This window comes from Brassica oleracea, chromosome C1 (genome assembly GCF_000695525.1).
Source record: "Brassica oleracea var. oleracea cultivar TO1000 chromosome C1, BOL, whole genome shotgun sequence".
NCBI lineage: Eukaryota > Viridiplantae > Streptophyta > Magnoliopsida > Brassicales > Brassicaceae > Brassica > Brassica oleracea.
In genome coordinates, this window is record NC_027748.1 from 15216810 (window position 1) to 15228430 (window position 11621).

An 11621-nucleotide genomic window follows, 5' to 3' on the forward strand; every position below is an offset into this window, starting at 1 on the left:
CAGAGATCTAGCTGAGCAGATGCTTCTCCATCCATAAGAAGATGAATATGATCTGTGATCGTCCAAAGGATCTGTATTTCGAAAATAACGGCCTTTAAAAACTTTTGAGAACAAACAATCTGGTTTATCTAGTAACCGCCAGAATTGTTTAGCCAACAGGGCTGTATTAAAATCTTGAAGATCTCTAAAGTTCAGCCCTCCCTCCTCCTTAGGAGTACACACTTTATCCCAGGAAAGCCAGTGTATTCCTTTTTTATTTCCACTTCCTCCCCACGAGAAATGAGAAAGGGTACTTGTTATTTTCTTTGTAACTCCTTTTGGAAGTCTGAAACATGACATTACATGCGTTGGCATCGGTGCAGCCACTGATTTGATCAGAACTTCCTTTCCCCCTTTAGTAAGAAATCTAACTGTCCAGCCATTTACTTTATTATTAACTCGGTCATTCAGGTAACCAAAAATTTGTATTTTAGATCCCCCAAGACTTTCCGGTATTCCTAAATAATTGTTCATCCCTCCTACACTAGTAATCCCCAGAATATTATGAATATCTGCTCTAATATTATCTGGGACCTTATGACCAAATTGAACCGATGATTTCTGAAAGTTAATTTGTTGACCCGAAACTGCCTCGTAGTCTTTTAGCAGTTTTAAAATTATACCACATTCCTCCTTTGTAGCCTTACAGAAAAATAAACTATCATCCGCAAATAAGAGATGAGAAATATTTGGACTACCTCTTGCAATTTTCAGTCCCGTTAATCGTTTCTCACGCTCCTCTTTCTTAATATTTACTATGAGGACTTCAGTACACATGATAAATAAATATGGAGACAACGGATCGCCTTGCCTTAACCCTCTCTGTGGGACAATATGCCCTTTCGGCTGTCCATTCAATAAAACCTTATAATTAACTGAAGAGATGCAATGCATCATTAGAGTCACCCAATCACTCGAGAAACCCATCTTTAATAGTAAACGCTTGATAAAAGGCCACTCTACACGGTCATAAGCCTTACTCATATCCGTCTTAATTGCTAAGAACTTATCTTTGCATGCCTTGTTTGTGCGGAGTCCATGAAACATTTCCTGAGCAATAAGAATATTATCCGAAATAAATCTTCCTGATACAAACGCAGACTGAGTTTCCGGTAACAGCTTTGGTAGCAAACCTTTTAGCCGCTGACATAATACCTTGGAAATAATCTTATACCCAACGTTACATAAACTAATTGGTCTCAATTCAGTCATCCTAATGGGTCTCACCGTTTTGGGAATAAGACAAATATTCGTCGTATTTAATTTATCATCAAACACTCCTGAAGTAAGGAAATTATTAACCATATTTACCACGTCCTCTTTGATGATTGACCAGGATTGTTGATAGAAAAGTGCAGTCATTCCGTCTGGTCCAGGGGCTTTTTCTGGATGCATCATAAATAGTGCTGCTTTAACCTCCTCTTCCGTAGCCTCAGCCATAAGTTTCCAATTTTGACCATCCGTTATCGAAGAAGGGACTTCCTCTAGGAAGCTATCAAAATCCTCTGGGGATGACGTGTGGAACAAATCCATAAAATATTTTACTGCAACTTCTTCCACCTTGGACTCAGAATTAACCCAACTTCCTTCTTCATTATACAGGCCAGCGATCCTGTTCTGAATCTTTCTCTGTTTAGTAAGAGCATGATAAAATTTCGTATTCCGATCACCACAGGTATGCCATTTCGTTCTACTCTTCTGCTCCCAATATTGTTCCTCATCTCGATATGCTTCCTGTAATTTCCGAGATACTTCTAGGACCTCATCATTTGTTTTGGAAAAAGTTTAAGTCTTTTATAAAATAAAACAAAAATATATGAAATATGGCATTTACTAAATATTTGTCAATTGAAAAAGAAAAAAAAATGAATCCGCGCTTTCAAAGCGCGGATCAAAATCTAGTAGTGTTTTAAAGAGGCAGCATAGTTTTGTATAATATTTATAAACACTTAACATTAGCCTACAGAACTTATAAAAGAAAAGATTTTGACATCGTCACTAAATTAAAAAAATATTATACTAGAGATTTATCTGAAAAAATTTCAATCCCATAAAACATTGTATGATTTTCTGATTTATGAAACATGAAATTTGAACTTCAATACATGAAACAACGAAGGGAACTAAAATATCTGTTTAGGGTAAATATTAGATTATTATTATTTGTAGGGTTTTTGTCAACAAAAAGATCATAAAGCAAATCAATCTTAGTTCGAGAGACACTCCAGATTTGTTAGGCTAACACCATAAAACTCATGAATATACTGACAAGACACCCATAAGGAACCTCAGAGACATGTATTGCCAGACAAGATTCTACAGAGATCACAAAACTAGTTTGCTGAGTCTTTCAGAAGTAAATTTTTCATAATATTTTTCAAACGGCAAAAAATGTGCGCAATTACCTATTTACAATTTTTTTTCAAGATATCCAAATGAAACAACTTTCCATAAGTCTTTTAAGTAGAAACATCGAGAATCGTATATACTATTTTCTATATTTTCAAACTTTGAAACTTTGAAACTAGTTTGATAAAAATCAGATATTTCTTAGTCTTCATTTACTTTGTTATTCAAAATAATTTCAGAATTTTTTTATCATCTTGAATCAACCCTCGTAAATAAGATGACCGATGATTTATCAAAATTAATATAGTGCTAAAAAGCGTCAACCTATTTCTTATAATATTATAAACACCTAAAATAATTAACTGTGACTTACAAAACAAAATTTATCACATAGTCAGTATATATATGTGTGTGTTTTCTGAAATTCGAAAAATTTAGAAATTAAGTCATAATGATGTTTAGGGCTTAGAGTTTACATAAAATAACGAGGAACCGAAACAAAATATGAAGTATTTGTAAAGGGTAAATCATTTTGATGTTTAGGGTTTCGGTTAATATGATACACGGAATTTATTTGACACATTTCATAATCCATATATCTGAACTTACATTCAACTATTACAATAACTTGTATAACTTGTTAAAATTGTGTTATTATTTCATTTTATTTTTATCTTATGTAATTTTATAGAAAATGTGGAAGCCCATTTGATCCAATAATGGATCAAATTTTTATTTAATTTTATACATTATGTTTTCAGATTGGATTCCACAAACACACATATTTTCCAAAATAATGAAATGTATGATAGAAATTTTCAGTATGATATAAAAACAGTTGTTCATAACATATAGTTAGTGTGATAAAAATAAAGATGTTGATTGTAAATATAGCACAAACAGAAAATTTTATCAAAAATACTTTTTATGTACGTTGTATTGTAAGATGTTGAGTTCGCTGACTAGAGCTATGTATCATGTTTTCAACTTTTGATTGTTAAATTGTTTTCACCTTTCAATTGTTATTTTACCTTTATCATAGACTACAGAATACAAAATTATAAAAGATAGTATATAGGAAAAGATGGTTTTTGTTTTATTATCATCATAATACAATAGAATAATTAATCATAAAAATGAAATATAGGAAGATGGGTTAAAAAATCTGTAGTATATATAAAATGTGCTTTTTGTTTTATTAATATCATAATACAATGGGAATGAAGTTACAAAAGGAAAAATATAAGAGAAAATGCTTGAAAGACTTTGTAGGTACATTAGGTACGTGCATATGGAGAAAACAAATACAGAAGTCAGCAAAGTAAAAAGACATTAAAAACAAAAACAAATCTCAGAGAAGAAATAATAAAAAGAAACATTGAACTTGACGTGGTGATGACACATTGTCTTTTTGTTCGTCCTCATCCTCCTTGCGCTCCAGGGCTATATATATATATCTGTTGTCTTCTCTTCTTCTCCAACACAACACACAGGCCTTTCAGTCTTCGATGCGAACCTTCCGAGTTTTTCTACACTACGGCCTACTTATGGCAAAAAGTAGGAAAACTCGTAAGGTTGGTATCGTAGACCGGATGACCTACCTGATAAACAGGAGACAAAATTCAATGGTGGTAATAACAGTCAGAGTCGTGCTTTAGGCATAGAAAACGAGGCAATTGCCTTAGGCCCTCTTTTTTTTTTTTTTTTGAACACTCTTAGGCTCTCTTTAACATAGTAAATTTTGAGGCTTCCATTTTCCCTAACACTTAGCTTAATTGGTTAAATAAATTTAATTTAATTTGAAATTTTAGATAGTTGATATATCACATGGTAATATTTTGTACATAAAATAATTTAATTAAATAATATGTTTATTTTGTATTTATCTTATTTATTATAAACTCATTTACATGATAAACTTATGTATTTACCTTTTTCTTCTTACTTATTTTTGTTTTTTATATCTTAATTAAAAACAGTTTTTGTAGCTCAATGGATAATTTTATATTTGTGCATTAATGATATATGATTATATATTTATTCATGAATAGATAAAATTAAATATTAAATTTATATTATTACATTTGCACTAATTAGTCAGCAAAAAATTAAGCACAGCTAGTGCAACTTCAGAAAATGCCTTAAAACGAAAGGTTCAACCTCTGGTTTGACCTAACTAGTACATTACAATGACAATAGAAACGTAGTAGGAAGATCCCTCTCATCCGAATACAACCCTTCATCTTATCTCTCTCTCTCTCTCTTTTATTCAATTGTTTAGGACAATTAAAAAAGTATGCTTACTGATTTCGCATCTTGGTTTCGCATTTCATAGTCCATATAACTATTTTACTAAGTCCATATAACTATTTCATAGTCCATATAACTATTGAACTATCTTGGTTTCGCATTTCACTCTTCTGACTCTGATGCTAGCGAATCTGAAGGCATTGCTGCTAAGACAAGGAAGTTATCTAATGGGTAGGAGGCTAGAAAGTTTGTTCACCATTCTAATTGTTCCAAACTTTTCTTGCTATTATGATTCAGTGGTTACTGTACTCCCGTATGGACTGAGAAATTTTCTTCCAGCATCTCACATCTCAAGACAAGCCAGTTCTATCATTCTCATACAGATCACGTGATTCAATCAATTCCTTCACCGACTTCTTTTGCATATTCTTTGAATTGCACATTATGATATCTTATCCAAGTATACTTGGTCGCACGATAATCTGGTTTGATTGTTCTCCTTCAAATTTATAAGCAAGTTTCTGTTTGTGCCATACGAAATTGAGATTGCCGAGTCAACCTTCTTCTCATACGAAATTGAGATTGCCGAGTGAGATTTTGGAGATTTATGGCTGTGTCTATGTAAAAAATTGTTTTAACAAATGTGGGGGCCTAAATTTTTTTTTTGGAGATTTATTTGTATATAAATTTTTTCAAAAAATTTAGAGGTCTGTAACAAATGTTTCACCTAGCATGGTCCGGCCCTACGCAACCATGTTGTCACTGTTTTATTGTCTCTAACCGAAAACTACAGGTTTCTGTGACAAAGCTAATGACTGTCGAGGAAGTAATGTCTGATCGAGATAGTGAAGATGTTATTACATTTTAGATATTGAAATAACACCAGGTTCTCCATGATTTCTTCCCGCAGTCATTAAATAAACGACGAACAAATTATGGTTTACGACGTAACAGTGCTAATGGCTTTTGCAGACGCTTTTTAAACTTGAGGATGAGAGCCCGGATGGAAAGAGACTCATGTTTCTATGGAACTCGTTTGTAAGAAAGCAAAGGTAGCTACGTACTTTTCTTACATTTGAATGCGAGATGCATGATAAATATAGAAAAAGTGATCTGATATATACGCAGAATCTTGAATAGATTAGTCTACCAGAATATATGTCCTAGTGTTAGACAACAAGAATATTCCATTCTTTTTTAGATATCGTTACCTATATACTTAGGCATATCCCCACTCTCTTGTAACGATCTCCACATTATATAATTTATATACTTGTGTAATCATCTAAATCAATTCAAGGGAAATACTTTGACTCTCCTGAACCATTTTTTCTCTTCTTTTCTCTTCTACCGTCTATCCGTTTCTTCTCCGTAACTCATTCTCTCTCTCTCAGTAACTCATTCTCTCTCTCAGCGACCATGGCTGATCAACAAACAAACCTTGATCGCGCTTATGGCGTTACAAACATAAAAAAGCATATTCCTCTCATTCTCGACATTGATGATCATAACAACGACGCATGGAAAGAACTTTTCCTCACTCACTGCCAGTCCTTCGATGTCTCAGGACACCTTGATGGTACTCTTCTTCCTGCAGACGACAATGACCATCGATGGAAAAAGAGAGATGGTCTGGTCAAGCTTTGGCTATATGGCACTATATCAAAGAATCTCTTCAAAAGCGCGTTCATAACTGGTGGTACAGCACGTCAAATCTGGATCAAAGTGGAGAGCTTTTTCCGCAACAACAAAGAAGCCAGAGCCATCCAGTTAGATCATGATCTCAGGACAAAAGAAATTGGTGACAAATCCATCCATACCTACGCCAGGAACTCAAATCAATCTCCGATCTTGATGCAGAGAGAATATTTAGGAATATTCTAAATATTTTAATTATTTAAAGTTTTATTTATTATTAGGATAATTATCTTTATGTGTTAGGGTTTTTATGTTTTTTTATATATAGTCTTTGAGGCTATGGTTTCATGTAGTTTATGAGTCGATTGATTATTAATAAAAGTTGAGAGTTTCTTCTTTTGTTCCTTGTTTTCGGTAGATCATAGGTGATCTCAACGAATTTAAGAAGACATTGATTTTAGGCATTCTTAGACGAGATATTCTTGGGTTCACACATAGGTGAACCTAGAGGTTCACCAACCAATAGGATTTCATTATTTCAAATTTGATATCTTTTAAAATAGGAAACAAAATATTGTCAAGTTATATTATTTCTTAAAAAAAAAAAAAAGTAAGACAAAATAGTATTTACAGAAAAAAAATTAATTTTTTTTTTCAGCAAACACTAAACCCTAAATTCTAATCACTAAACCCTAAATCCTAATCCTAATCCCTAAACCCTAAACCCTTGGGTAAATCCTAAACCCTTGGGTAAGCCCTAAACCTTTGGATAAATCCTAAATTCTAAATAAAAAAACACTAAACACTAAACTCTAAACCTTAAATCCTAAACCTTAACCCTTTTGTGTTTTATTGTTTAGTGATATTGATTTAGAGTTTAGGATTTATCCAAGGGTTTAAGGTTTACCCAAGGGTTTAGGGTTTAGTATTTAGGATTTAGGATTATGATTTAGGGTTTAATATTTTGCCCACGACGTTAAAAATTTATTTTTTGTAATTAGTATTATTTTTTTTTATTTCTTTTTATCTTTTAATTTAAAAAACATAATATAATTTGACAATATTTTGTTTCCTTTTTTAAAAGATATCAAATATGAAATAACACAATCCTATTGGTTAGTGAACCTAAGAATAAGTCTGTGACACCAGTCACCTCCTATCTGGAGAACAGAGTGCCACCAACAATATCTCATAACACAATAGCCCATATACACGACTCCACTCACTCTAAAGCCCAAATAAAAATCCGAATAAAAAGTCCAGTAGCACCAATCCGTCCAAATATCATATACTCATCTGTCTCACCTGCAAGGGGCAAATGAGGGGTGAGTAACGGGGAAGTCACTCAGTGAGGTATGGGATACTAAACCCGAAGTCCATGGTCCCGGACAGAGCACTCTGAATTAATATAATTTAATCCTAACACGTTGCAAACACGGTACCTAAAGTACCCAAAGATCACACAACAGTCCTAGCGAGGTGGACACCCGCTGCCCACTAACAGGCCAAACACCACCAAAAATGTGCTCGGTTCATACACACACCGAACAAGTGCTCGGTAACACACGCCCATAGACGATTTATCGACCTCCTGGGTTACGCGTCAACCGGTCGACTATAGCTGACCGTAACCTCCAAACAATCCGGCATACAGAAGTCCGTCTCTGTATCCATCTCAGACAATCATATAACTCCTAATAAAACAACTATTTTTATTTACCAATTTTAAATGAGACAATCATTGTTGAATCCTCTAACACCCTACTTCCGGTTTAAGCAAAGAACCTAAAAACTAAACAAGCAATAATAGACTCGATTTCACACAGACGGAAACACATTAGAAATAAATTATACTTATTCGAAGTCCTAAACCGTGTAAGAGAAATTCGAGAAAAGACCCTCACCTTAGCCAAGATCGAGAATGGGAAGTAAATTGGAGAATAATACGAGATGACTTGATTATTAAATAACCCTAGGGGTTATACACCCGGTCTCGGCTTCTCACCTCATCACGTGATGAGTTAACAAAGATGCACATGACCAAACAAAAGAATATTAGTTAAAGGGTTTATGCAAGGTTACTTCTGGCACAAGAAACATATGAAATAAGAGCTTAACTCTTACGGCTTGGCTTTGCGGAGAGGAGGAGACGTCTCCGACGGGTCATGACTCACGGCAGTGTAAAGGGATGATCGATGGTGGTGACAACGACTTCCTCTTCGGCGAGGAATGATGGCTCCGGTCATGGTGATCCGTGCCGGTGGCGTCAAGATTCGATGACTCCGGCTCGTACGTCTCTTCCCCACAATGACAACGGATCTCTTGAACCTAAGTAACACGGGCCACTCCTTCGGTGATGGTTTCTATGATCTTCTTTGGCTTGGTACAACTTTGGACGGTGGCGACGTGGATCTCCGGTGGCTCACGGATCATGGCCGTGAAATATGTGGCTGGTCGTGACGGAACGCGACGGCTCCGGTTACTTGTCCCTCATCACGCGTCTTTAGTGGTGATGGTTCATGGACAGCAGCTATTCCTCCGGAATGAAAAACGGTGGTGGTGAACGGTGATTACGTCTCGTCTTCTCCGATAGACAGCCATGCAAACGTGAAGAAGAAGGGAACCAGAGAGAGATATAGATTAAAGGAGGCGGCTGATCTTTCTTTCGATACAACAAACATTTCTCTCGCTTAAGGTTTTAGAAGGGATTATATACACATGGATATATATACAACTCGGTTCATTAGTGGTTAGGTTCAATCAAATAATTAAATTAAACCATGAGCTACTAAACCAAAATCGGGGTCGTTACAAATTCTTCTTAGACTAAATAAGATCCTTAAGATTATCCTAATTTTCCGGGTATTCTAAGAATCAACGGATCTCTAGTCCTATCAAGCTTCTGCTACACCAGTTGGTATCAGAGCCCGTGTTTTGATTTCTTAATCAAAACTCGATCTGGAATCATGGAGAATTTGTTTGCGAAAAGTGAAATTATCGTTTACAAAGAAATTGTTGGAAGTCCGATCTTCGATCTTTATGATGATATTGGTTGGATTCAATACAACGACAATAAATTGGACGGCCATGAGGTAAACAATTTGGGAGATGTAGTTTTTCTCGAGAAAATTAGGTTTCTTCTTGTGGAAGGCAACAGCTTGGAGATAGGCAACTCACGTTCTAACGATTGTGGTACCAGTTGCGCTTTGAAGAAAACTGGCCCAATAAGAGCTTCTACACACAATCGTAATGACGAGCACATGGATATACCATCATCCACTCTCATGTTGATCACGTGGGTTAAGGGCCAAGGGAGGACAAAATTATATTATGTTTGGAAAATATTATCAATGGAAAAAGAAAAGAAAAAAAGATGATTGCCAACGACCGTTACGATTCGTTCTCGTTGATCATAGGTGATCTCAACGAATTTAAAAATACATTGATCTTAGACATTCTTAGACTAAGGTCATCTCCAATGTATTCCTCTATATTTTCTTCTATAATAGAGAAACTCTATAATAGAGGTGGTTTTCTCTCCGATGTATTTCTCTATTTTTTTCTCTATAAAAGAATATTCTTAAAAGATTTTTTTTTTATTTTATAAATAACACATTTAACTTATAAATGTTGTAAATTAACTCATTTATTATAACTTTTATTTTTTTCATAAAATTACAATATTATTTAAATTAAACATTTTATTACAAATGACATTAGAAAATATAATAAAACAAAATAGACATTATCTAAACATCTCATTACTATATTTTTCCCATAAATGGTCAATTAATACATTCCGAAGTGAGAAATGAGCTTCTTTATCTTTGATTTTTCTGAATCAACTTAGAAACTCTTGGAACCGATTATCTTCATCATCTGGTATTTAATTTGGACTTCTGGTGGTGGAGTTTCTCTTCCAATACACTAGAAGAAGGAAATAAACAATTCTTATAGAATCTAAAGAAGTCAAGTGAACAAAGACAAACATCAGTTGGAGATTCAAAGACAAAATTTTGCTTTTAAACATATGAAGGAAAAAAAATTTTATTTTGTGACGTAAATTTCATAGAAGGTCCAAATGTCCATGAACATTTCCAAGTAAAGAAAGCACATATTTTACAAAAGCGCAGTCACTAGCAACAAAATCAGCAAACTCCTCCTCCACCCACGTCGTTTGAACAATATTTTAACAATTTTTGTGGATTCGGAAGTAATTTACCGGAGTATTAAGTTGTTTCAACATGTTGTATTGATTAATATTTAAGTATTAAGTTGTTTCAATATTTAAGTTTAATTTTAATATGTTATCAATATGTAAAATTATGTTAAACTTTTAATAATTAAATTTTAATTAATAGTTTTAATTATCAATATAAAATTTTAGATATCATTCATTAAATAAAAAGTCTGACTTTAAAATAAAATAATTAGTAAGTAAACATAAAATAATTAGATATCTTTTTATTTATTTTATTTATAATTATAAAAATTAAAAATTAGTATGTAAACAAAAATATGTGCATTTATATGTAAAAAATTGTATTTCTTCATAAACATGTATTTTAGTTATAATCACAAAAGTTAAATGACTATTTTGTAAATAAAAAAGTACATCTCTATTATAGAGGAATGCTATTTTTTTCCCTAAATATAGAGGAAAAAATAGCAATCTCTATTGTAGGGGAAGAAATAGAGGTGGGTTGGAGTAGATTTTCCTCTATTATAGCATATAGAGGCAAATATATGGATGGTTTGGAGATGCTCTAAATAAGATCCTTGTGATTATCCTAGTTTTTCGGGTATTCTAAGAATCAACGGATCTCTAGTTCTATCCTATAAAGCTTCCGCTACACCAGTTAACGGAGCGGAAGTAACCGTAGTAACCGATAATGCGAAGTTAACGTTGAATTCTGAGAATGCTCGTTATCTTAGCCTTCTTAAGATCTGTTGAATTCTCAAAGAATGCCAAGAATTAAGGAATCAAAAGTTGTTTAACACAAAGCTCTAAGTTTTATAAATCAATAATCAAAGTTGTGACTCTTACAAACCAAAAGCTCACTATTTATACTAATAAGAAAATACCTAAATCCTTAAGGATTAGGATCTAACCTTCTATCCTAAAATCTTTTTAATATTAAGAATACTAATGTTTATCTAAAACAAGAATGAAAAGGAAACTAGAAAACCAAAGCCTAATAGAAATAGGATGCTAAGCTGCATCACGTCACCCGGGTTGAAAAGATTCGTACTCGAATCGCAAAGCACACCATTCGCAACCAACAGAACATGGCACAGTATTTCGAACACGCCAGAGCAAAGAAACTCAGGACGAACTAAAAACT

At 33.6% G+C, this 11621-nt stretch overlaps 1 protein-coding gene across 1 annotated transcript; it reads left to right on the top strand.

Moving 5' to 3' along the window:
* The first annotated feature begins 6057 nt into the window (after nucleotides 1–6057).
* Nucleotides 6058–6522, top strand: LOC106332764. Its single transcript, XM_013771262.1, has one exon. It carries the CDS (start codon nucleotides 6058–6060, stop codon nucleotides 6520–6522), a length of 465 nt encoding a protein of 154 aa, XP_013626716.1.
* The last annotated feature ends 5099 nt before the right edge of the window (nucleotides 6523–11621 follow it).

What these genes read in the sequence shown, in the direction of transcription:
- LOC106332764 (XM_013771262.1), top strand. Translation starts at nt 6,058, where the DNA reads ATGGCTGATCAACAAACAAACCTTGATCGCGCTTATGGCGTTACAAAC.